This window comes from Salvia hispanica, chromosome 3 (assembly GCF_029641045.1).
Source record: "Salvia hispanica isolate PSC_SH4W2 chromosome 3, Shi_PSC_v1, whole genome shotgun sequence".
Lineage (NCBI taxonomy): Eukaryota > Viridiplantae > Streptophyta > Magnoliopsida > Lamiales > Lamiaceae > Salvia > Salvia hispanica.
Window position 1 is genome coordinate 58,879,866 of NC_142694.1, and position 27,302 is coordinate 58,907,167.

Consider the following 27,302-nt stretch of genomic DNA (forward strand, 5'->3'; position numbering starts at 1 on the left):
GAACTACCCTAATAGTCCCTGATCTTGTCGAAAAATGTACCAATGGTTCTTCAAAAAATTTTATACAAGCATTTTTGATATGATAAAACTAAAGTAACCTTAGGTACCACTAATATGAATATTTAGCATTTAGGGCATTTTGGACCTTTCTACTCTCCCTTTAATTTTATCTTTCATCACCATTTTCTTTTAGTTTCATTAGTATTATTTTAATTTAGAAACTCAATTATACTTTCCTTTAAATAATATCTGATACTTTATGAATTCAAAAATTTTAATAAGAAACCAAACGTTTTAATTGAGCTTTAATTATACTTAAAATGTTACTTAAATATTTAAATGTTAATATACTTAAGTGAACAATAAATATTTTAATTAAGTTAATTAAAATATAGTAGAGTGAAAAAATATTTTTTAAGTATATTAATTAAAATTTAAGTAAATTATATCTAACGTAAACAAAAGTGAACCCTTGTAAGTAAGATTTTTGATAAAAAACATTCAAATAATTGTTTAATAATATTAAATGAATTAATTCAAAAGAAAATATTATTTTATTGTAAAATATAAATCAACTAGTACAAGAAATGTAAATGTTTTATGCCCAAAAAGATACTTTTATGTATGTCCAAAAAAATTGTACTACTGGAGAGGTACCAAAATTGTTACTTTTAGATACTAAAAATGTCCTCCTTGGCATTTAGGGGATTTTTCAAATGCAGAGGGGTATAAAAGACCGTCAGGTACTAAAAATATGATTTCTAAGGACCAAAAAGGCTATAAAATTTTTTAGATACAACCAGAGAGGTACCAAACTTGTTATTTTTAGATACTAAAAATGCCCTCCTTGGCATTTAGGGGATTTTTCGAATGTAGAGAGGTATAAAAGACCGCCAGGTACCAAAAATGTGATTTCTAAGGACAAAAAGACTATAAAAATTTTTAGGACCATTGATCAGGGATTATTAGGATAGTTTAGTCTATCTTAAATAGAGGTTTAAGATGACTTTTCAATTTTAGTTAAAAGGGTGAACTAAGGTGTAATCTTATTTGTGATACTTTTTCACTATTTACATTATTTTTCCACCGAAAATGCCCTCCAAGGCATGGAAGATAATTTTGTCCATTCATAAAATTAGGGTATCTGGCACTACTTTACTCTCTATCTTTGTCTTTAGTATTGTGTATAATATTTTGCAATATCATTTTCTCAATCACTTTATATCAAATCCACTTTCTCTCTTTCTATTAAATACTTAGAAAATAAGAAATAATAAAAAAAATATTCCACTATGAATGCTCAAATATATTAATTACAAAAATAAAATTATATCATTATCAAAATAATTTGTAGCTAAATTTAATTTTAATTATGGTTTAATTGTTTTCTAATATTAAAAATTAAAATTTTTAATATTTACATGACTTGTAACCAAACTAGATAGTTCAAAATAAAATACACATACCAGGCCTTAATTATAAAAAATATTATACTCTCTCCGTCCCACAATAGGGTTTCTATTTTACTTTTACTATAAGTGGTAAGTAGATCACACATTCCATCAACTTATTTCACGCACATTTTGTTACTATAAAACTACTCCATATATATAAGTGGGCCCAAATCCACTAACTTGTTAAACTCACTTTTATTTACATTTCTTAAAACTCGTGTCAGAACTAAATAGGACTTCTATTGCAGGACGGATGAAGTATAAAAATACTCTCTCCTTCACTTATAATTTGTCACCATTTGAGGTGACACAAGTTTTGAGAAAAGTAATAGAAAGAAGGTTGAAAAAGTTAGTGGCATGTGAGTCATTCTTTTATATACTATTAATTCTATGATAAAATATAAGTGGAAATGAGTTAGTGGAATATGAGATCCACTACCAAAAATTGTAAAAGTGAAAGGTGACAAATTTTTATGGATGGATGAAAATAAAAATAAGTGACAAATTTTCAGGGACAAAAGAAGTAATAAAGAACGTAAATAAAAAATTTCAATAAAAAAATAATTAAAAAATTGACATATACAAATATGAAAAAATGGAAGTCTCTATATTAATTCATATTATTTTCTCTGTTCCGTCATAATTGAGTTATTTTTCTATTTTGAAAAGTTTCCTCATAGTTGGGTCATTTCTATATATGGTAGTAATACTTTTTCTCACTCTTACTTTACTCTCTGTTACTCTATTATCTCTACTTTATTCACTTTCTACTCTATTCTCTCTATTTTTTTTCTCTCTCTTAGTTTTTTATCTACTACTATTTAACACACAAAACATCTACTTCTTAAACACCATGCCGAAAAGTTTTGCCTCAACTATGAGGGAACGGAGGAAGTAATATGTTAATATAAAATTAAAAAAAAAAAGAAATTAGAAAGGAAAGTATTTCAGTTAAATCATATTTTTAAGTGATAAATATCATTGTAGGTACCCATCCTATATGAAAATATCATACTCAATAGTACTAAAGAGTGAGATAGAGTAAACAATATACCCAGTACCCAATTTTATAAGTGGACAAAATTTGCCCTTCATGCATTGGAGAACATTTTTGGTTGAGAAAATAGGATGAAGAGTGAAAAACTACCACGAATGAGATAACACTTTAGTCTAGGGAGTTGGTTAGGGTTGTGCTCCTTTGCCCACGTCGGCTTCAAGGAATGGTACCTCTCCAAGATCCGCGACCAGAATTTGTTCACTGTCTTATTGTTTGCGAAGATCGGGTTCTTGGAGATGTCGACCCAACACCTAGCCAGAACCATCGTCTCTTCGGAGTTGTAGTACTTGCGTGACGGGCTGATACGTCTTTGTTGCTTTGCCATTCCCCTTCCCCTTTGTGCGCACTGATAAAAAAGAACTCATTGCATTGATTGAATGATTGAAGAGGCTTAAAAAGAGATTACAAGTTGATTCATATGATCAAATTATGCCAGCACAACATGAAATCAAATGAGTCAAAACTGCATTTAAATGTTGCAGAGTGTGCAGGTGTGAGCTGTAGCTTTATCCAAAAACTTTGTTTCTTTCATGAGAACATCCTTGTAGCTGGGACCACTTTGATTCGGTGGGGACGTGTCTCCTTTATCAGAAATGACAATAGCATCCTTGGCATGGACTTCTTGAACACCTTGCCCTTTATCTGCATGGATTGCATCCATTTCTTTTGCATGAAGAATGACCAGGTTAACACTCCCCCGCAATTCAAGCGAGGAGAGGGAGCAAACGCCTAAGCGGTTGCGCAACCTCGTGAAGAATTGGGAGCCTAAAGGTTTGGTAAGAATATTAGCAACCTGATCCGATGAGGGTACATGACGAAGATCAATTTCTTTTGCAGCAACCTTGTCTCGAACAAAATGGCTATCGAGTTCAATGTGTTTGGCACGAGCATAGAGAACAGGATTGGAAGCCAAAGCTATTGTACTTAGATTGTCGACCCAAACAACAGGGGGATTGGGTAAAGACCATCTTAACTCCATAAGAAGAGACTGAAGCCATGAAATATCAGCAACAACCTGCGCAAGACTGCGGTATTCAGCCTCAGTGCTGGATCTAGAGATGAATTTTTGCTTCTTAGCACACCAAGAGACAAGGTTATTGCCAAAATAAACACAATAGCCTGTGGTGGATCGTCTGTCATCAACATCGGAGGCCCAATCCGAATCAGAAAACCCCGAGAGAGTGAAATCAGAAAGAGTGATATGCAAACCATGATCAATAGAACCAACCAAATACCTTAGAATATGTTTGACAGCCTTCCAATGTGTGTCTAGAGGACAAGACATGTATTGACTAACTTTGTTGACCGAAAAACTCAGCTCGGGTCTAGTGATGGTAGCATATTGTAGAGCTCCAACAACGCTCCTATAAAGCTTACCATCGATGGTGGGATTACCTTCTGAGTTTGAGATCTGATATCATAGGGGTTGGACATGGCTTTGCATCAAGCATCTTGACCTTGCTAAGAAGCTTCTTAATATAAGCAGCTTGTGACAAATGAAGACCCTGGGCAGTTCTAGAAACCTCTATACCAAGAAAATGTGTCACCTCACCAAGATCTTTCAACGAAAACTTGTTGTGCAACTGAGATATTACTCTTTGAATACCAGAGGAAGAGTTACCCGTGATGAGCATATCATCCACGTATAATAAAAGGTAGATAACTTCAGACTTGTTGATGAGAAAGAACAATGAGGTGTCAGCCTTGGACTGAGAAAAACCAATATTTAAGAGAGCAGATTGGATAGTGAGAAACCAAGACCTTGAAGCCTGTTTTAGGCCATATAAAGCTTTGTTAAGCTTGCACACCATTCCAGGGGAACCTTGTTCAAAACCAGGGGGCTGCTTCATGTATATTTCCTCCTCAAGATCACCATTCAAGAAAGCATTGTTGACATCAAGATGTCGAATAGACCACTTTGAGGTAACAGCAATACTTAGCATGATTCTGATAGTGTTAGGTTTGACTACAGGACTAAAGGTTTCAAGAAAATCAAAACCGGCCTCCTGTGAAAAGCCTTGAGCAACAAGTCGAGCTTTATGTCTAGCAATGGATCCATCAGCATGATTTTTTATTTTAAAAATCCATGTACACCCAATAAGATTCTTTCCTGGGGGAAGAAATGTAAGAGTCCAAGTGTTGTTTCTTAGTAGTGCAACGAATTCCTCATTCATTGCAGCAAACCAGACTGGAAATGCTAAGGCGGCCTTGATGGAGTGGAGAATGACAAAGTAAAGATCACCAGGAATGGGAGCAGTGGTAGAGTAAAGTTTAGGTTTGAAAATCCCACCTTTAACTCAAGTGATCATGTGATGCCTTCTAGTTGGAGCAGGGGAAGATGAATGATGTGACTGAGTAGAAATAGTAGGAATGGCAGGAGAGGCCATATCTGGGGAAATAGAGGAATCAGAAGAGGGAATGGCAGGAGAGGGTGGATTGGCAGGCATATGTGCAGAAGTGTTGGGAGTATGGGGTGAGGTAGTGTGACTGAAGTTAGGGGAAAAATCAGCAGAAGTATCCAAGATAGGAGTGGAGGGAGCATGATGGGTAGTTGGAATAGAAGGAGAATATGTAGGAAATTTAAAGGTGAGGTGGCTGAAACAGGAGATGGTGTTGAGTGGTAGGGAAAAATAGATTCATCAAAAAGTATATCTCTTGTGATTATAGTTCTACCATTTTTAAGCAAAGCCTTATAGCCTTTATGAGATGAACTATATCCCAAGAAAATAGCAGAATCTGATCTGAAATCAAGCTTGGATTTATTTAGTGGCCTAAGATGAGGATAGCACAGACAGCCAAAAGCTCTCAATTCATGATAGGTAGGTTTGGATTTGTAAAGTTTCTCATAGGGGGTGGAGAAGAGGAGAGTTTGAGAAGGAAGTCTGTTAATGAGATGAACAGCAGTGGCAAAGGAATCATCCCAAAATCTAGAGGGGAGCCCAGATTGGGCAAGGATAGCTAGACCGGATTCAACAATGTGTCTATGCTTTCTTTCAGCCAATCCATTTTGTTGAGGAGTATAGGGACATGATACACGATGGTGGATGCCCACGGCATGAAGAAAATCAACTAGTCCCCTGAACTCACCACCCCAATCACTCTGGAGATTTTTTATTTTTGAATTGCATTGGTTCTCAACCAAAGATTTGAAATATTTGAATACAGGAAGTACTTCATCTTTAGTTTTCAGAAAATAAGTCCAAGTAAATCTACTAGAGTGATCCACAAAGTTTACGTAGTATTTGAATCCATTCCGGGAAACAGTGGGAGCAGGCCCCCATAAATCGGAGTGAATCAGTTCAAGAGGATTATGATATTGAGATGTAGATGGCAAGTAAGGTAGCCTGTGACTTTTAGCAAGACAACAAGAGTGACAAAGCAAAGTAGACTTCATTGATTTGAAAGGAATGTTACAACCTTTAAGTATTTTCTTGACAATAGGAAAGGCACAATGCCCAAGTCTTTTGTGCCATAATTCTAGGCTAACATTACAAGATGAGTTAAAAATGACAGGAGCTGATAGAAAGGCTGAGCAGGCAGAAGGATCAACAACTAATGGCCTTTGATTGGATTAACAGAACTGGATTTGGAATTTTGGAGAAGAAATTTGTAGAGTCCCTTTTCAAGAGTGCCCCGTAGGAGGATTTCCTTGGTGTCCTGATCTCTCACAACACAAAAGGAAGGGTGAAATTCAAAGAAAACATGGTTGTCTTTAGCAAAATGAGACACACTAAGCAAATTTTTGGACACTTGAGGAACATGAAGCAAATTTTTAACAAAAAAGGCTTGGAATTTTTGTAATGAGGAGAAGCAATAGAGCATACAAAAGATTCACCAACATGAACTATATCAACACCAGAATTATCACCAAGGTGAAGAGATGTACCTCCACAATATTCAGCAACAATGTTGAGATTGGAGAGGTCATCTGACACATGGTGGGTGACACCTGAGTCAGGGTACCAGGATGTGGGAGGAGTGGAATCAGCATTGTACTCAGAAGGAGAGTAGTGGGATTGAGGCCCTCTGATCGAAGCCATGTTGACAGAAGGAGCAGATTGCCTAGGCTGGAAACTTTGATGAAAAGTTTGTTGTTGTGGCTACCTGTGTTGAACATTTTGCTGAGGCATGTAACTCTGCTCAAAACGATACCGGCATCTATTACACGAATGGCCAGGTTTTTGACAAAGTTGGCATATAAGCCTATTGCTACCTCTGCCTTTGAATCCTCCAGATCTACCTCCTCTGTGACCAGCACTTCTACCTCCTCCCCCTCGGCCAAAACCAGAATAGCTACCTCGAGCCTATTGATGAAAATCATCTTTTCTTGGTGCAAAAGGTTGAGCCAAGTAATGCTGATGGGAGAGATCCATCAGAATTAATATTGTCAGACTTTGAGCTAGAACTTTCCAACCTAGATTCAAAAGTGTGTAGTAAGGCAGACACCTCTTGCATACTCCAGGGATCAATTCTGGCTGAAATAGCCACCATAACAGAATCGTAATCTTTGTTTAATCCTCCCAAGGCATAGAGGATTTGGTCCTCTTCAGGGATTCGGCAACCAACGGAAGCAAGAAGATCACAAGATGTCTTGATCTTGCCTAAGTATTCTCTCATGGAGAGATTTTCTTTCTTTGTAGTTTGCAACTGAAACTTATACTGCATAATTTTTGCCTTCGATTGACTGGCGAAGCTGGTTTCCAGAGCGCTCCATATCTCCCTACTGGTGTTAATTAGGCCAACAACCAGCATCAGCGTACTCTCAGTGAGAAAGGACTGAATCCACGAAGCAAGCAGCTGATCCTGCCTGTGCCAAGCTGAATATTTTGGGTTGAGCTTCATTTTAGTAAATCCCTCAACTGCCAGCATTTTGGAGGTGGGGGGGTATCTTCTTCTCCCATCAAGTAGGACTCCAACTCGAATCCACGAATGGTAGTCATGAGCTGTTGCTTCCATAGAAGATAGTTGCTATCTGTGAGCTTGATAGCTATTGGATGACTTTGAGTTAAAACTGGAAATATATTTTCGGAACGCTTGGGCTTGTTTTGCCCATCATTTGAGCTTTCACTATCAGACATTATGTTAAACTGAAAAGGGAAGATGGAGGAGAAAAATGGGCAGAACCTAGGATGAACTTAGGCTCTGATACCATGATAAAAAAGAACTCATTGCATTGATTGAATGATCGAAGAGGCTCAAATAGAGATTACAAGTTGATTCATATGATCAAATTATGCCAGCACAACATGAAATCAAATGAGTCAAAACTGCATTTAAATGTTGCAGAGTGTGCAGGTGTGAGTTGTAGCTTTATCCAAAAACTTTGTTTCTTTCATGAGAACATCCTTGTAGATTGACGGCTCCATGTCCGAGACCTCATAATTATCGATGTTGAAGTTCTGGTTAGAGATGGAGCCATGCGTTCCTAGGGTACCCAAATTTTGTTCATCCATGGTCGGGCGATACACTTCGTCTCCATAGTTGGAATCAATTCCTGCAACTTGATCAAAGTTGTACTCTCTCCATTCCAAAGTAGTGAAGACGTTTATTTTTGGTACGCAATTTAGAAATAAAGTATTAAGTGAATTAAGTAAAGGAAGAATTGAAAAAGGTAGAGAGATGTAGAGCGAAAAAATATGTTGACTTTTGCAAGAAAAAAAATGACTCCACTGTAATGTAACGTACCAAAATGACAAAAATACTCCACTACTGTGGAACAGAGGGAGTAGTAGGCAGCCTGGATAGCCGGAGTCATGGGTCCTCTCAATTGGGGAATGTTGGGGAAGGAACTCTCGGTGTACATCAGAGTTTTTTCGGGATTTGTTGGGGGGCCACTTGGATTCATTTTTTGTTTTCTTGAGAGAGATAGATGAGATGAGATTAAAGTGAAGGAGTGATGAAATGGGGTGTGGAATGAGATATTTATAGAGTATAGAATAAAATAATGAAAAAAAAAATTCAAGTTCGGGGGCGGATTCTACGGCGGAACTACCCTGCAATAGCGTCATCACGCCCGCCGAAGAAAGCGTCGTGCCACGACGATTTAGAGGCAAAAATTGCGGCCTCTTCTCCGCAATAGGGTCGGAAAACTCACCGAGCGGCTGTCGAGTTTATCAACCCTATTGCTAGTGCCCTTATGCAAAAACTCATGCACGGTCATTTGCAGGGTGACATATTATTTAATTATTAACTATATTTGTTAGAACACACTTTTATCTTTAAAAAAATAAAATCTTTTGAAACGACATGGATTTTAAAATATAATTATTAAAGTAAGGAAGAGAAAAAATGAATAAAGTAAGAGAAAAAGAAAATTTAGTGTAAGTAGTACTCCCTCCGTCCCATAAAAGTTGAGACAAACTTTTGGGCACAGAGATTAAGAATTTATATTAAATATATAGGAGAGATGAAAAAAGTAGAAAAGATAAGAGAGAGTAAAGTAATTGATGGAATAAAGTAAGTGTGATTAGATGTTTTGTCTTTAGTTAAAAAAGGAAATGACTCAACTTTATTTGGACGGACTAAAAAAGAATACGACTCAACTTTTATGGGACGGATGGAGTATTAGAACTTAGTGGATTATGGGGTCCACATTATTAATTAATAGTACTTTTAATGATATAAGTTGTAAATAAATTGACATTTAAGAGTAATACTCCCTCTGTCCCGCTTTAGCAGTCCCATTGACTTTTCTGCACTCATTTTGTAAAAATGATAATAAATAGTTAAAATGGAGAAATAATAAAGTAAAAAAGAGAATAATGTAGATAACACTCTTCTCTGCATTATTCTCTTTTTTACTTTATTATTTCTCCACTTTAACTATTTATTATCATTTTTACAAAATGAGTGCAGAAAAGTCAATGGGACTGCTAAAGTGGGACGGAGGGAGTATGAGGTAAAAAATTTCCTAAAATAGAAAGTTTAAAAGTTTCTATTTTTAAAGGATGGATCAAAATGAAAATAGCAGTTTATATTTTTAAGAGACGGATATAGTAATAATTTATAAAAAAAAATTATTAATTTAAAAATATAGTTTATTAAATAATAGAAAAAAGTTCTCGATGGATGGCACCGTGCATCAAAATGTTTTTCTTTTTTATTGTTTTTCACTATAGTTATAGATATACGTGTTTGTTTGGTAGCCTAAATAAAACCAAGATATATGAGTTATATGAGTTATTTGGTTGTTTGGTAGATAAAATAAGATTCATGAATCATGTTAGGCCATCAAAGCCTATCTCGGTCATTGAGGCCCGAAGCGAATTAGTTCAAAATGGTGGATTATTTAATAGTCCAATAGAGTGACATAACATATCATTATTTTAAAGGCCATCTAAATTAATTATCTTGTGCTAATGTAACATGCCTAGCAAAGACTGATTTGTCTAAATAATTATGATAGTATTCGGTAATCATCTTTTTTCTTTTGATATGCAGCTGTTACGGTTATAATTAGGTATGTTATTATAATTTTGATATGCAAATATAAATTGGAGCATACAATAGAAAAATGCCAAATAAGTAATACTCCCTCCGTCGACGGTACGGAATTTTAGGAAGTTTTATTTTGTGTGTTAAATGGAGAGAAAAAATATTATTTTTATATTCATGTGGGAGAGAGTTTTTTTTTAAAATGAAAATATAACATCTTTTATGGGACAAACTAAAAAGGAAGGTGTGACATCTTTTATGGGATGGAGGGAGTAGTACGTAAATGCGTGTGATTAAGGTTGCTGAGCTACAAGTCTTATATAAAATGGTCCTATTGATTCTGCTGTTTTGGTTGCACGTTTGAATAATAGCAATGCTTTTTGACTCGAAGCAAGGCGTGCATTTCCATTATTCACTAAATTCCTATTCCTTTCGTTGAATAGGACTCTCATTTTTCATTTTAGTATGTCCGTAAATAGAAGTCTCAATTCATTTTTACGGTAATATGGTCTCATAATCTATCAACTTATTCCACTCACATTTTATTTAAAACTAGTACTCCCTTCGTTTCACTTAAAATGAAACATTTGGGAATCGATATGGTTTTTTATATAGTGTTGTTTTGTGAGTTAATGAAGAAATAGAGTTATTCTACTTTAAGGAAACGCTTCATTTTTAATGGGACAATCCAAAAAGGTAAACGTTTCATTTTTAATAGGACAGAGAGAGTATATATAAATGAGACTCATATGCCTTCAAGAAATGAGACTCCTAATAGCGAAGAGAGGGAGTACTCTTTTTTCAATAATCACGTACTCCATTGAATACCAACAGAAATGAAAAAAAAACTAAAAAATGTTTTCCACCAATAAGTCATATAATCATGACCGGCTCTTCTTAAGCACGATATTAAGGGTCGTTGATCACGTCGTACTCTATTACTATGGCGTGCAAGTCTGTAAGAGTACGCCACTCCATTGTCATCCAGAGCCCATTAGTAACTTATTTTAATATTTTTAATAACTAAAAAAAAATAATAATAAAAATAGTAAGTACTCGGTACTCTCTCCGTCCTGCTTAAGATACACGTTTTCTTTTTTGGTTTGTCCCAATTAAGATGACACATTTCCTTTTTTGATAACTTTCTCTCTCCAATTAATACACTCGGCCACTTTTTCTCACTCCTATTAAAATATTCATATTTCTTTATCTCTCTACTTTAATACTTACACCCAGCGGCGGATCTAGGTGGAGTTGCGCAGGGTCGGCCGACCCCACCGTATGCACCGGAGAGTGGCCGGGAAACGCCCTCCATCAGCTGCTGACCCCACCGCCTTCACGTATCTGCCCCATCCTATATATCCAGAACCCGGCGGCATGCTCAGAAAGAGTTTTTCATAAGTTTTCTGTGAAATGGGCTCCTAAACTGGGCCTTCCTCCTTTTTTTTTATTTTTTTTTATATTTTTTAATTGTTGATTAACTTAGAACCAGTCTCATTTTCGGCTTATATTCTAGTAATACAAGTTCCAATGGTAATTTAAATTTTCTTTTGAAATTTAGCGGTAGCTTTATTTTAAGTTTCAACATTGATATAAGTTCCAACATTAATTCAAGTCTTTTAAATTGAATCTTTTACAGTTTCATGTAATAAGATTATTACTAGTATTTTATTTTTCAATTTATAGTATATTAATCAATAATTGTTATATTCTCTATTTTTTCTCTTATTAACATTTTTTATTGAATTCATTATTTTACTTATCATAACCTTAATAAGATTATTACTAGTATTTTATTTTTCAATTTATAGTATATTAATCAATAATTGTTATATTCTCTATTTTTCTCTTATTGACATTTTTTTATTGAATTCATTATTTTACTTATCTAGTTACCAAGGATAAATGGTTGGATATATCATGATTTTTATACTTTTAAAAAATATATCCAAATTATTGTAAATAATGTTTAATGAAACAATTTTTAGTTGTTTGCAGAATATATTTTTTGATGTCAACTATCTTGCAAAAAATGGAGTATACATAACCGATATACTCCCCCCTTTCTAACAAAATAATGACATTTGAAATGATACGGTAATTAATGCGCAATTGGTAAAGTAAGAGCCAAAAAAAACTAATTATAGTATTGTTATTGAATAATGAGACCCTCCTTATTAGAGAGAAAGAGAGAAAGAAGTTACCAAAAATAGAAGGGATATTTTTTATGGGATGGGGAGATTATAAATTTTAATATTTTTTTTATTAAATTATACTCCCTCCGTCCCACTTTAGCAGTCCCATTGACTTTTCTGTACTCGTTTTGTAAAAATGATAATAAATAGTTAAAGTGGAAAAATAATAAAACAAAAAAGAGAATAATGTAGATAAGACTCTTCTCTATATTATTCTCTTTTTTACTTTATTATTTCTCCATTTTAATTATTTATTATTATTTTTACAAAATAAGTGCAGAAAAGTCAATGGGACTGCTAAAGCGGGACGGAGGGAGTAATTATTTAAATATTACTATATTTTTTGTCTTGTCCGATCCGATCCCACGGTTATCGATTCCTGGATCCGCCATTGCTTACACTCACCTTCTCTCTCTCCAATTAAACACTTTAACCAATAATTCTTAAAATTCCGTGTCAGCTAAGCAATGTGTCATCTTAGCCGGGACGGAAAGAGTAGTCTTTAACATTGGGACTATAAATAGATAAAGACTGCTTTTAATGGACGAGCTAAAATGAAAAAAATATAATCATTGGGTAAGTTCTCAATTTTTTAATGTTCAAGAGTTCGAATAGTGCTAAAAAAATATGCCAATATTGGAATCCACAAAAACGTGCAAACAAAAATATTTAAATTTTAAATACTTACATTTTCTATATATATGCTTTTGTGCCACTATCCATAGTCCTATACATGCAAAATCTGTTAAATCTGAACACTTAACAATATTAACATTTACTAGATTTTTCCTTGTTTCTTTAGTTATAGGTAAGTCAGAATTTTTGGATAAACAAAATATCACAATTTCATTAAAAAAAGAATTTACTTAATTTAAATAAAAATACAAAATAATTAGGATTTCAATATTTGTGTTGCGTCTGCCTAATAAAATGGCTTTAAATAAAAGAAACTAGACGATCACAATTTGCAACCATATGCATATCTCGAGGGAAAATAGTCACTTGCTCATTTTTAATATTTGCTAAAAAATGTTTTCTTGGTTTGCAAAAACTTAACATTTTAATAGATTCTCATAAGTTCACAACAGTCAGTTCTTGGTTCGTCAAAATAGTCACATGTTCATTCTTTTTAATTGCTCAAAATAGTTATGGCTCATTTCTAGAGTAGTTCATTAAAATAGTTGAACATTGTTTAATTAGAAATTGGCGGCAAGTAACTTCTAAAAACATAAACAGTAAACACTGCTAAATTTAACTTGAATAGACTAAAATGGCTTTTACCACATTTCTCAATTTGTTTCTATAATCACTCTTCATTCTATTTTTCTATTTATCTAATTTTCTTTATTTCTTTAATTTTCTAGTCATTTTCAAGAGTCGATGAAAATTGTCCGCGCAGAGTACACCTTGTAAATCAACGTTTAACACTTAGTTCTTGTTTAATTGAAAAAAAATGAAGTTTTCAAAGAAAATGATTTTTGAGATTATTATATTTAGGATCTATTTCTTTGTTCAAATACACATCTAAGAAATTGATTTTTGAGATTATTATATTTTTCATTTATTTCTTTTTTCAAATACACATCTATAGGAGTAACCATGTGACATAATAATGTGGTTTGCTTCACCATAACTTATTGACAAATGGAAATAAATAAGCTCACATGCCAAATCAATTTTACACATGCATTTTATAAACTGAGGAACAAGACAGGTTCATTTGCTAATTTTATGGAAAGTAATTTTATGGAAAGTCTTCTAATAGTATTAAAAATGGAAATTTTATATGTAATTATTGGTGTTCCATATATTACTACAATATTTATATATGTAGAATGATCTCATAATATAATAATATTATACATATAAAAAATATTCATGTTGCATTACTTTTCACATCAAGGAAAACAAATCATATTACAACTCTCTGATAATAGTACTATTTGAATTTTATGGGTAAAACCTTATATATTTGAAAATTTTAAACAAATAAAAATTATGACTACAACTTATATTTTGTTATCATAATAAATTATACTATAATTTTTACTACTCCTATCTTTCTATTTCAAGATTTTAAAACAATGAAAATAGAAAATAAAAAATGTAATATTCTTATATTATTTCAAATAGTAGTAAAATGAAAGAGAAATGTTGTAGTATATAGCACGCCAATATGAATATATTTTTCATATGTATAATATTATTGTATATTATATTATATTATATTGGGATTGTTATATTGCTAGCTCAATGCTTAATTGCTAACTACAACTCAATAATAGCCATTAGATATTCAAATTAAAGGCCTAGATCATTAACCACAAAATGTCAATACGATCAACAAAAAACGTCAATAAGGCTATAGGATTAATTCCAATAAAAATCAATAGGGGTATTAATGTCAAGTTAGTTATAACTAACTTTTAAAAGAAATCCCAAAACTTTAAATTCATATAACATATATTAAATTAAAGATAATTTTATAAGGATTCCAACGATATACTACACGCATATGTTCCGACGTCAAAATTTGAAAAAAAAAATCTAGAATTTTCGTATTTTTCGTACACAGGCTAATGTCAGTACAGCTAAGATAATATGTCAATATAAAACATATATAATGTCAATCCTAAATTTGTGTTGACATTCTCAAAGCATTGTGTTGATATTTTCGAAGTACTATATTGACATTTTCATCCAAAACCCTAATTTGACGTTTTTTTTTTAATTTTTTTCGATTTAATTAATAAAAATGAAAATTACACGTGGCAAATTGTAGATCACACGTTTTTTAAAATCATGTGGCCTTAAATTAGTTATAGTTAGCAATTAAATGATTAGTTAGCAATTGATCACTCCCTTATATTATATTATATTATTTTATGAGATCAATGTCCATATAAAATAGTGCAGTAGTTACATAAGGAAATATTTCAATTATGGAACGCCAATAATTACATAAGGAAATTTTCATATTTAATGTTTCCTCGGTCCCAATGAGTACGTATTAATTTCTTTTTTATCTGTTCTGAAAGAGTATGAATTTTTAAATTTGGAAACTCTCTTCTCTCTAATAAGGTGGGACTCATTCTCTACTAATAATACTTAAAAACTTTTTCTATCTCTCTATCTTACTTTATCAATAATGCATTAAAACTCGTGGCGAATCCAAAGTTCATATTCTTTTGAGGATGAAGAGAGTACTATTAGAGAGTTTCCATAAAATGGACCTCTCTTACTCCGTCAGTTTATAAAATGTACTCCATCCGTCTCAAGATAACTGAGCAAAAAAATTTCGGCACATGATTTAAGGAAATGAGGTTTTGTCAGTAAAGTGGAAAGTGAATAAAGTAATATAGTTAATAAAACATAGAGAAAAAGTAAGAGAGAGAATGAAAAAAAAAGTAAATGACTCACTTATCTTGGGACGTCCAAAAAGGAATGCGAGTCGCTTATTTTGGGACGGATGAAGTATGTGTCCAATTGGTTTGGCATATGGGCTTATTTATTTCCATTTGTTAAGAATTTATTGGTAAGGCACACCATATTATTATAACACCATGATATGGAAGGACTATGAAATTTTTACTCCATCTATAGAATGTCACAATATAATTTTTATTAACAAGATATATTATCATTTTTTAAATATCAACTAAGTTAGTTATCATTATGTTAACTATAAATATTTCATTATTGTGACTATTTATTTAAATAATCTAATAATTTGAAACATATATACAAGATAGTACAATATAAATTATTGTTTTCATTAAATTATATACAAATAAATATAAAACAAATAGTAGAAAATAATCCATGTAGTGAATGATAAGAAAAAACTAAAACTAATTTATTCCTAGTAACTGTAATTGAACTATCCCTTTCTTTCTCTCCTCCTCAAGAGTAAAAAAATAATCTAAGAAATTTGGATTTAAACAACTTTTATTGTAGTTTTTTTTTTTTTTTATTGACTAAAACAGTTTGAAAGATTTCCGGTTTTTCGAAATGAAGAATGTTAAAGTGAAATTTAAAATAAATTCAAAGTAAACTTAGGAATTTAATATAAAGTTCATGAATATGATTAACTTTATTTTCTAAATTAATATTCAATCCAGTCCCATAATATAAAGGCATTTATAATAACATAAGTTTTAAGGCGTAATTAATAAAGTAAAAAAAAAATCCCACCACATTTGAAAAAATTTACTCTCTGTAAACAATAAGAGTCTTATTTTACTATTTCGGTATGTCCCATGATTAAAGCATATTTGATTCAATTTTATTATAAATGGTAAGTGAGTCTCATATTCCACTAACTTAATTTACTCACATTTTATTACTATAATACCAGTATGTATAAGTGAAATTCATATTCCACTAACTTATTCAACATACTTTTCTTTATATTTCTTAAAATTCGTGTCATAACTAAATAGGGATGAGATCTCCTGCCGTGGAGGGGTACACAGTTGGGTGTTGTCCTCACACCCTATTATTTTATAATTTATTTTATTATATTTGATGAATAAAATATTGGGGTGTGAGGAATATCAATAGTAAGGGATTTCATCCCAGCTAAATAGGATTCCTATTGCAGAATGAATGAAGTATAGAAATTAGAACTGAAGTATTTTTATGACATACTCCATCCGTCCAGCAATAGTAGTCCTCTTTGGTTATGACACGTGTTTTAAGAAATGTGAAAAAAAGTGGATTGAATAAGTTAGTGGAATATGAGTTTCACTTATATATAATATAATGTGAGTAAAAATAAGTTGGTGGAATGTCTCCGTTAGAGAGGAGGCCTTCAACCCACTGTCCTGACAGAAGCCCATCTCTCAAGGCCTCACACTTGTGCCTGAGAGATGGAAGCTCCCACACGCCAGTAGTGGGATTCGAACCCAGCTCCTTGTAGCAATATCTGCTTCCCCGGAACCAACTGCGCTAAGCCCCTGCGGGCATATAAAACTCTTTTTTAGTACTGCCTCCGTCCCAGAAAGATTGTCCCAGTTTACTTTTTGCACTCGTTTTGCAAAAATAATGCTAATAAATTGGTAAAGTTGAAAGAGAGTAAAATAAGAGAAATAATAATGTAGGTAAGACTATTCTCTATAGTATTCTCTATTTTACTTTACTCTCTCTACTTTAAGTATTTATTATTATTCTTGCAAAATGAGGGTGAAAAAGGAAATGAGACAATTTTTCTGGGACGGAGGGAGTATTATGGAAGGGAGGGAGTAGATTAAAACTGAAAAATTCTTTATTTTTTTTATGAAACAAATGATATTATTATCAATTTCGAGGCTTAAATAAGGATGTGTCAAAATCTGAGTATAAAATGAGAGAGAAACAGACAAAAAAAGAAACGTAGTTTTCCGACTTTCCTTTTTGGGTGCGTATTAAAATGCGCCACGGTGCGCACTACGCCCAATCCCCTGATCTCTGCTGTGCTGTGCATCTTCTTCCTCACTCCTCATTGCCTTCTCACCGCACTCTCTTTCTCTCTATTCTATCTACTCTTGCATTTACTCTTTCTCTCTTCTTCTACCAACCACAACTACAACTACAACTACACTAAACATTTGTTTTCGTAAAATACACACACACACATATATCTTCCCCTGCAGTGTGGATTCTACCTTTTTCCGATCTCCTTCAATCAATGGAGATCCGGTTACCTCTGCTTGCTTTTCTACTCGTATTTTGTGTTGAGCCTCGATCAGGGGCTCCAATCGTCTATTCCGCCAGGCTGGTGCATCGATTTTCGGATGAAGCCAGGGCTCACCGCGATGCCAGGGTTTTGAGGAATGGAACTGGATTAAACGGCGGTTTTTGGCCGCAGCGGCGGAGCTTGGAGTATTACCGCCGCCTGCTCAGCAGCGACGTCCAGAGACAGACGCTTAAGCTCAATCCTCAGTTCCAATTTCTCTACCCCGCTGCAGGCAGCGCCACATTGCCTCTTGGAAATGACTTCGGATGGTCACAACTCTCTCTCTTTCTCCTCTCTCATTTGATGTGATCGGAACTTGCTCTGGAACACGCCAAGGGGAATTCAATTTATTAGTAAAACTCCGAAAATTGGGGGAATGACTTGTTAAAACCGAAATAGTATTATTCAATTTTAAGATTGATTGACTTTTTTATGGCAACAAGGATTTATGTGGAAATATTTCGTTATTTATGTTTTTATGTTGCCAAATCTGGAATAGGAGAGACTTCTGTAGTTTTTATTGAAGTTAAACAAATACTATGAGATTGAGAGGAATCTTGTTATGTATAGGCTGCAATACTAATCGTTGCTAATAATTGGGGATTGCATCTGTTTATTTGAGAGCTCAGGCTATGCAATTAATATTACTATCGCTTTTCTCTAATACAATGGTCAATAAAAAATAATCCCATACTTGAATTTAGATAGGATTAGGAGTACACAAGGCGCCAAGATATCTGGAAGGTAGGGAGTGTGAAGCTTGCAAAAAAAATATTTTCTTGTCTCAGAGTTGCTCTATATGACTAGCCATAAGTTAGAGTGTGCTATGTCGCTTTAAATACGAGATATACGCCTGCTTTCTTATCTGTACAATTCATATCTAGCTTTTGTTTGCTGTTAACTGTTTAGGGATATTCACTGATTTTAATCTCAAATAGGTTGCACTATATGTGGATTGACATAGGCACACCAAAAGTATCTTTTCTTGTGGCATTGGATGCTGGAAGTGACCTATTTTGGGTTCCCTGTGATTGTGTTCAATGTGCACCACTATCGTCCAGTTACTATAGCAGCCTGGTATGTCTTACATTCTCTTTTGGTGGTCCATGATCTCCTAAATTGGTTTCAGTTGACTTCCTTAGTGATAATTTTTTATATGAGAGAAAGCAAAAAAACTGCAGCCCAATAAACTCGTATCAGAAGCAATGAGCTGTTTGTACTGCTTAGTATCACTTATTCCGAATGATTGATTGGCAGGTGCCCTCTTGTTTTTCGGGCATTTATTATGCAGGATAGAGATCTTAGTGAGTACAGTCCTTCTGGTTCTAGTACTAGCAAAACCATTTCTTGCAGCCACCAATTATGTGCACTGGGTCCAAACTGTCCAAATCCTAAGCAACAATGTCCTTATACCATCAACTACTATTCAGATGATACCTCAACTTCTGGATTTCTGGTTGAAGATGTTCTTCATCTCCTGCCAGGCAATTCAGACGTATCTAACAAATCTGTCAAGGCTCCAGTGGTTATTGGGTGCGTTTTGCTTTGCTCATACCTCAATGCACCCGATAACTACAATAAAGAAACATTTTCCCCTTCTTTTCTTGATTCTTATACACTCTTCTATTTTAGGTGTGGTAGTAAACAAACTGGTGGGTACCTGAGTGGAGTTGCTCCTGATGGGCTCTTGGGTCTTGGACTTGGAGAAATTTCTGTTGGGAGTTTTCTTGCAAAAGCTGGATATATTAGAAATTCCTTTTCTCTATGTTTTAATGAAGATGATTCTGGAAGGTTACTTTTTGGGGACCAGGGAATTGCTGGCCAACAAACTACTCCATTTTTGCCTTTGCATGGGAAAAAGTAAGTAACAACAGCTGCTACTCTTTTTTTTTCTTTTGTTTGCACATTGCAGTTCATTTTTGATCCAGTTCGTGATACAGTTTAACATATATTGTCGGAGTGGATGTGTGCTGCATTGAGAGCTCATGTATTGAAAATCCGGAGTTCCAGATGCTGGTCGACAGTGGGTCTTCATTCTCATTTCTTCCAGCACAAATTTTTGAAAAGGTGGCTAATGAGGTGATTCTTTTTTCCCTTCTCTTTTAGTTTTATTCATCCTGGTATCTGTTGTAAAAGTGAGCAAGTTTGTTAGACGCACTGTTTTGGTTGTAGTTTGACAGCCAAGTAAATGCTTCAAAATCAAGCTTTGAAGGATACCCATGGAAGTACTGCTACAAATCCAGGTGTGTTTGTTTTGACTGTTTACCATGTGTTAAAACTACCCATTGATTTATTTATCTACACAGCTGATTATTTTATGGAAAACAGTTCTGATGGGGTGCCTAAGCTTCCTTCTTTCACTCTGAAGTTTGCAACATCCAAAAGTTTTGTGGTCAAGAATCCAGTTTTTGTGATATATGGAACTGAGGTTATTTGGTTTCTGGAGTTATAGATGGTGTCAATTGTTAGTTCATGAATGACGAAACTTAAGATGCGAAACATGTGAAATCTCTGAATAGTCTGTTTTTGGTACAGGGTGCTGTTGGATTCTGTTTAGCAGTACAGGCCGCAGATGGAGATATTGGGACAATCGGACGTAAGTGAATCTTAATAAAAGCTTCTGACTCTTACCATGGGAAGCAATGAGTTGTGCATCTTTCCATTTGGTTGGCATCATGTGAGTGCCCTTTTGTGATTGGCTATGCCTTGCAGAGAACTTCATGACTGGATATCAGATTGTATTCGACAGGGAAAACTTCAAGCTGGGTTGGTCTGAATCAAATTGTGAGTGTCCATAATCTAGTGTATGCTTAAATTTGTCTATTTTAAGCATAAATTGCATGGTCATTTTTCGCATCTTCTGCATCTGTTGATAGTACCTATTTCAACAAAGCATTCTCAACCTAGAACCTCGTTTCTCTATCCAGTTCACACCATCAACCCGTATATGTTGATCTTTCCAGGTAAGGATCTCAATGACAGAGCGCCTCTGAATCCATCAGGCAATAACAGCTCTTCCAACTCACTGCCGACAGCACAACAGCAGAGTGCGCCAAATAGCCGTGCAGTTTCTCCTGCAGTTGCCGGAAGGACACCTTCTGAATCCTCTGCCAAATGCCTGTCATGTTTGGCAAAACTATTCTCATTGATGCTCATAGCTCATCTCTCATAGAGTACATAAAATATAAATCTTTGTTAGTTCCATGTAAATTCTGATTCTTAGCTTCATTCTTTCCCACTGCATCATTATTATTCACCATCCCAACATCCCTTTTTCTTTATATAATCTTATATAGGCTTTGAATTAGGATGGTCATACATAGAGTTGTTCCTAGCACTTCTGCTTATGTACTGTTGTATGTAATAGTATACACTTCCTTCACATAGAGATATGCATAATTCAATTTTGGTTGCATTTTTTGTCAACCAATATTACTTTTTTTACAGTTGTCTTTGTTTGATTCTCTCTCTTTTGTGTAAATTCAGTTTTACAGTCTTGTGATACTTCCATAGTTGCCCAATGGAATCCATTCTGTAAGGTCTATTATTGCACGTTTTTCTACTTGAACTGTAAAAGATTGCATTTTTATGTCTACTATTTCTGGGAAAAGTTTACTCCTATACAATAGGATGCTAACTTTAACTTGGAATTTATGTAGGCTTGGACTCTCATTTCAATAGGTAGCCTTTGAGGTAGGGCTTCTCTCAAATCATAGTACTTATTAATTTAACTTAGCTGGAGCCAGAGAAACCTTATCTGTTTGACAAGTACTGAAGAATAATTTCTATGTTGATTGCAGATATTTTTTTCATTCATTTTGTGCAGAAAATTTCAAACAATTGAGAAAAGATTCTTGTTTACCTAACAAGCTTGGTGCAGGTGTGTTTCTCAATCTAAGGAAGCATATGATGTCTGTTTTTATTTGTGAATTATGTTCCAAGCTATTAATTTATAATGCTTGTTTAGACCACATTAGTCCAAATTGACAGCTTGTATGATTGAAGCATTTTGTTATGATTCTTGTTTTTTTGCACCAAGTAGGAAGGCTCCTGTTGAATAATCATGAACCCCCTCCCCCCTGCATTGTAGGTATAAGTAGTTTAAACTTTTGAATTGCCAGCTTGATCAATTGTCACTAATGGAATAGACCACCCACTCCTCAGAAATTCATTTGTTGATATTAAAGTAAAAATGTACTCCCTCCATCCCGTAAAAATAGAAATTCTTTCCTTTTTGGTCCGTCCCCTAAAAATAGAAACTTTCCTTTTTAGGAAATTTTTCTCTCTAATGAGGTTGTCCCATTTTCCACTACACTTTTTTCTTTCTTAGTACTATCTCTTTCTTAAATTACCAATTTTGTATTAAAACCTTACCGTGTCTAAAGTTCTTAGTTTTAGGAGACAGGAGGGAGTATTAAGAAGTGGAGAAATTTACTCTTTTTATTCCTTGAGAGTGAGATTTGGATTAATGCAAATATATATGAAGTCTGGTTTAGACACCCTGCTTTTCTAAGATTGATAATGCTTTTAGCAAATGTGCTTATTTATGAATTTGTGTGAGTGGTGAAATCTAGGGATACTAGTTAGATCAAGCCATGATTTGTATGGTGTGTGTTGAGTGGGGGAGTTGGAGGGTGTTGGACTATGTTTGTAGTAGATGCTAGCAAGTGAATAAAGTGAGGGAAAAATAATGAATAAATTATCAAGATTGGATGAGTGTGGCTTTTGAGAATTGGAATTTGCACCTCCTCTTCCAACTCCAATCCCAAAAGCTATTATTTCCTTTTGTTGTTTTGCATAAAGAGGAACTCATCCTAGCTCTACTTTTAAGCTTGTGGCCCTTTGGGAACTATGTTTTCCATGTACATTTTATTCTAATTTCATGCGTGTGTGTGTGTGAATGTATGTGCAATTAAGACATAATAAACATTAAAAAAAAAGACATTTAGATAGACATGATATATAGTTAAGTTTTCTTCGATAAGATGTTTCTACTATTAGCCTATGATACCCTTACTTTGCTTGATAATATAGAATGTAATGCATAAGCATAAGTGTCATGAACCTATTAAAAAACAACACTATTAAGAGATCTCATTTCATTAGTAATACATTGCATTGCTCCTTAATCCTTAATCCTTAATCCTTATCAAGAATTGATGGTTGAAGTTGCTCGGAATGAACATTACATTCAAGAGAGAAGACAACGTGTGCAGTTGATTTGAAAGCAATAATTTAGATAGTTTGTCTAAAATGATATTTAATGGAAGTCCCATTTTTAAAAATCATTTTGGTATATTAAAAAAATACTCCGTATTGACTACCTAAATTGAGGGCCCCATATTTGTTCATGAATAGAATGAACTCTATTTTAGACATATTTAATACATATAGATCTTAGATTATTAGTATCTTTTTTCAGATATTATTACTCATCAAGAAAAAGAAGTGTAATAATGCAAGTAAAATTAAGACACCCAATGAAATGCATGTTTTGGATTGGCTTTCGGTGTTGTCAAATTTTGTCAGATATTCAAAATTGTAACTCAATTCATAAAAAAACCTCAAATCTTGTGGTGTCAACTTTTTATTACTTATTCAGGTGTTAGATGCTTGACAACGAAATTTATAACATGATAGAAGAAAACATTGATGAAAAAAACAAATCAAAAATAGGTTCAATTTGCATTAAAGTCCAACAATTCAAATTTAAATTACAAGTATATCTCCCCACAGAAACACAACTCAAAAAGTTAAATCGAATTCAAAATTTTTATTTTATTTTTGGAGTTCTATGACATTTCCCGAAGACGAGAATCTTTTTTTGGTGGGAAACAATGGGACAACACATAATGTAAAGATATAACACATATATTCATTTAATAAAATTGTAGTAATAAATATTGTAGACATGGGTAGATATACAAGGATGTAGAACAATTAGTGTACCTTCAAAACGTGGAATCTTTGAGATTGGAGCCCTAAATCATGGTAACCAATTTTCTTCCAGCTGTGCCTCTCATTCACATATAAATAATTTTAATTTGGATCACCAAAATTTCAATTATATGTTCGAACATCTTGTCATATTGACTTTAAATATTGGTACCCTTTGAATTTTAGGGGGGAGTAATAACTACCAATAAGTAAATATACACACATATACGGACTCTTATTCAAAATCAATATTTATTGTTGATATTGACGGAATGAATAATCGGGGGCTAATTCTAAAAAGATATTCTCTTTGTCCTTTAAAAATAGAAATATTTGAAATGTTACGGTTTAATGCAAATTTGGTAAAGTAAGAAAGAAGTAAATAAAAAAAATGTGTTAATGGAAAATGAGTCACACCTCCTAAAAAGGACAGGTTTTTATTTTTAAGGGACGGACAAAAAAATAATTCTATTTTTCGGAGACGGATGGAATATTATAATAATATTACTATTATACTAATATTTTTATTTCTTATGATAGTACTTTTAAGTAAAAACAAGTCTACATAAATCATAATAATATTTCTTTTATTAAAGTGGCGGATCTAGAATACAAATCATATTTTGAGCCAAAATTAATAACTCCGTGAATGAATGAGGTAGGGATGATTATTTTATTTTATTTTAATAAGATAAGAGAGAAAATTCAAAATTCGCAAATCAAGTTCAAAACAAATAGGAGTATAAAAAATGGCGCAGTTAGGATAATTTGAGACCCTAAGGTGTATCATTTTAACCGTAAAAATATCTAAAACAGCACTTGAAAAGGAGAATTATAAACTTTTTGTCAATGTGTCTTGTATGTATGTCAAACAACACCTAAAATATACTAATATTTGATGTCAAAAATGGGTCTTCTTAATCCTCCACACACTAATTTTATACTCCTAAGTCCTAACTAACGAGAAAAGGCGACTTCCTAAGCGTTGTTAATTCATAAACGCGCTTTCAAGGAAGGCAAATCCGTTAGATTGGAACCCGTCGATCCGATCGAGCCACGTGTCCCATCTCCGGATGTGACATATTCCCCTCCATTATTGGTTGTTTCAACATTATTACTCCTAATGTTGAACCACTATTATAATTTTTATATTATATTTTGCACCGTTATTGTTACTATATGAAATCATCTTCATTTTCTCTAAATCCAAAAAACTTAAATCAATGCGAATTCTCTTCCTGTATGTATCTTTATTGCTGCATTTCATTGATTTAAAATTTTAATTAGTGGTGTTTTCATTATTTTGGATAATGCATCCCCTTACTTGATTTCCAATGTGAATTTGCAAACACGATATAGCATTCGAAGAATTTGAATTAAAAATTATGCAAATAAAATTTCAAAATTGTGCATTCTTTTCCACTCTAATAAATTACTCGCATCCTTTTAAAAAAGGGCAAAAACATGTCTCTTTCTTGAGTGAATTTGGCCCTAAATAATTCTCGATGTTTTGTCACTTTAAACTACTCCTACCATCCAACTTTACTTTGTAAATGTCCTCACTTTCAGTCACTTTCTCCCATATCTATTAAACTAATTAAATTCAAATATAAAAACTAAAATTCCAATGTAAAAAAATGGTGGGCCCCAGCCCCATTCATATGCAGCTGTTTGCACAACCAAATGCCTATATAAACAAGTGAGCTCTATGAAACAAAACTAAAATAGAGTATTTGGTTCTAATTTTTGAGTTTTTTTTTTTTTTAAAGAAAAGAAAATGGGTGTATCAGGAACATTAGAATACATTTCAGAGATGATGAGCAGCAGCCACAAACACAAAAAGAAGAAGAAGCAATTCCAAACTGTAAACCTCAAGGTCAGAATGGACTGCGATGGCTGTGAGCTCAAAGTCAAGAACGCCTTATCTTCTCTCTCTGGTATATAACTCACTCTACATTCTTGATCCTTCAAAATGCATACTACCTCCATCCCATAAAATACGTGCATTTGAAATGACACGGAAATTAATGCACAATTAATAAAGTAAGAGAGGGGATAAGAATGGTAGTTAAGTTAAATCAGTGTTATTGAATAATGGGACCATATTATTATTAGTAGGCGTAGTGGTATAAGTTGTAAATAAATTGATTTACATGAGTAATGAGGGACAACTTTTTATAAATGGAAATACTCATATTTTTATAAGACGGGCAAAAATGAAAAGTAAGTACATACTTTAATGGGACGGAAGGAGTATATATAATTAAGAAAATGGTAATGTAATTCAGGAGTGAAGTCTGTGGAGATAAACAGGAAGCAGCAGAAGGTGACGGTGACGGGGTACGTGGAGCAAGCCAAGGTGCTCAAGAAGGCCAAGGCAACGGGGAAGAAGGCCGAGATTTGGCCCTATGTTCCGTACAATCTGGTTTCCCAGCCCTACGCGCCGCAGGCCTATGACAAGAAGGCTCCACCGGGCTTCGTTAGGAAAGTCGAAAACCCGGTCGCCTCCGTCAAGTATGATGATCCCTACATTGCTATGTTTAGCGATGACAATCCAAATGCATGCTCCCTAATGTAGTTATGGAAATTCTCATATTAATTTTGTTTCAAGAAATGTATTTGGTGGTTGTAGTACTAAATAATTTGATCGATATATATGATTTTTGTTCTAATTAAATTGTGTAGGTCTTGTGGTGATTTTGATGATTTTTGGACATGTACGTATTTTTTATCAAGAAGAGGAATGTTTGTCATCAATTAATGAAGTTTTTAATTTATGGTACATATAAATGCGCGTTTCTGTCAAACCATTTTTATATGGATAATTAGTTGTAGTAGTTGTACAAATAATGTTGATTGTAATCCGTGGCTACCATTACACTTCACATTTTCCTATATATGTATACTTCAATTATTATGAGCTAATTTAGATATGATATTCTGAGTTGTGGTTTTCATACATTGGTAATATCAATTATCAAGTGATAGGAATTTAAAGTAAAATTATTTACACTGATGGAATCTTGATCTTGATCACCGACAATATATTTTTGAATTCTTGTAAAAGTCTACCTTTTTGATCGATCTCGATGAATTTATTTTATTACTATTTGATATACTCAATCAGCATATATATGTAACAGAATTTGCATGGGAATATTCCACATTCAAAAACAACGTTGTAGTTGAATCCTTGAGGCTCCAAAAAGTGGTGTTGCAAAAACAAAAGCATTTATAAAGCATTTAACTTTCTCTGTTGGAAGAATATTTGCAAAAAGAAGAAGAATTAAAGTAGCAATAAAAAGAAGTGTAATTGAGCCCACCTTCTTCTTCATCTTCTAATGTACTAGCATTATTTCGATTTATTCCTCGTAGCATAATCAAAGGTTTATTAAGCACATATATTGACCTCAATTATTCGGATTCCCCAATTAAAATGAGGCGATTTTGATCATATATAGATAGGTATGTACATTAAATTAAGATTAGTGATAGCATAATTAGACGCA

General features: G+C 33.5%; 2 protein-coding genes across 2 annotated transcripts; both read left to right on the forward strand.

Moving 5' to 3' along the window:
• Window positions 1–17,557: 17,557 nt before the first annotated feature.
• On the forward strand, window positions 17,558–21,302 carry LOC125210716 (Eukaryotic aspartyl protease family protein). Its single transcript, XM_048110297.2, has 10 exons — window positions 17,558–18,125; window positions 18,795–18,933; window positions 19,148–19,389; window positions 19,489–19,716; window positions 19,797–19,935; window positions 20,029–20,099; window positions 20,185–20,284; window positions 20,392–20,452; window positions 20,569–20,640; window positions 20,820–21,302. Exons 1-10 carry the CDS (start codon window positions 17,809–17,811, stop codon window positions 21,026–21,028), a joined length of 1,578 nt encoding a protein of 525 aa, XP_047966254.1. The 5' UTR covers window positions 17,558–17,808; the 3' UTR covers window positions 21,029–21,302.
• A 4,229-nt stretch (window positions 21,303–25,531) lies between these two features.
• On the forward strand, window positions 25,532–26,550 carry LOC125215741 (Heavy metal transport/detoxification superfamily protein). The gene is made up of 2 exons (XM_048117273.2): window positions 25,532–25,730; window positions 26,082–26,550. The coding sequence occupies exons 1-2, from the start codon at window positions 25,571–25,573 to the stop codon at window positions 26,369–26,371; spliced, it is 450 nt and encodes a 149-aa protein (XP_047973230.1). The 5' UTR covers window positions 25,532–25,570; the 3' UTR covers window positions 26,372–26,550.
• Window positions 26,551–27,302: the final 752 nt, after the last annotated feature.

Excerpts from the sequence above, each read along its gene's own strand:
- LOC125215741 (XM_048117273.2), top strand. The coding sequence starts at position 25,571 with ATGGGTGTATCAGGAACATTAGAATACATTTCAGAGATGATGAGCAGC. Across the intron at positions 25,731-26,081 it reads CGCCTTATCTTCTCTCTCTG|GAGTGAAGTCTGTGGAGATA; the intron begins GTATATAACTCA and ends AATGTAATTCAG.
- LOC125210716 (XM_048110297.2), top strand. The coding sequence starts at position 17,809 with ATGGAGATCCGGTTACCTCTGCTTGCTTTTCTACTCGTATTTTGTGTT. Across the intron at positions 19,717-19,796 it reads TTGCCTTTGCATGGGAAAAA|TTTAACATATATTGTCGGAG; the intron begins GTAAGTAACAAC and ends TTCGTGATACAG. Across the intron at positions 20,641-20,819 it reads GGGTTGGTCTGAATCAAATT|GTAAGGATCTCAATGACAGA; the intron begins GTGAGTGTCCAT and ends TGATCTTTCCAG.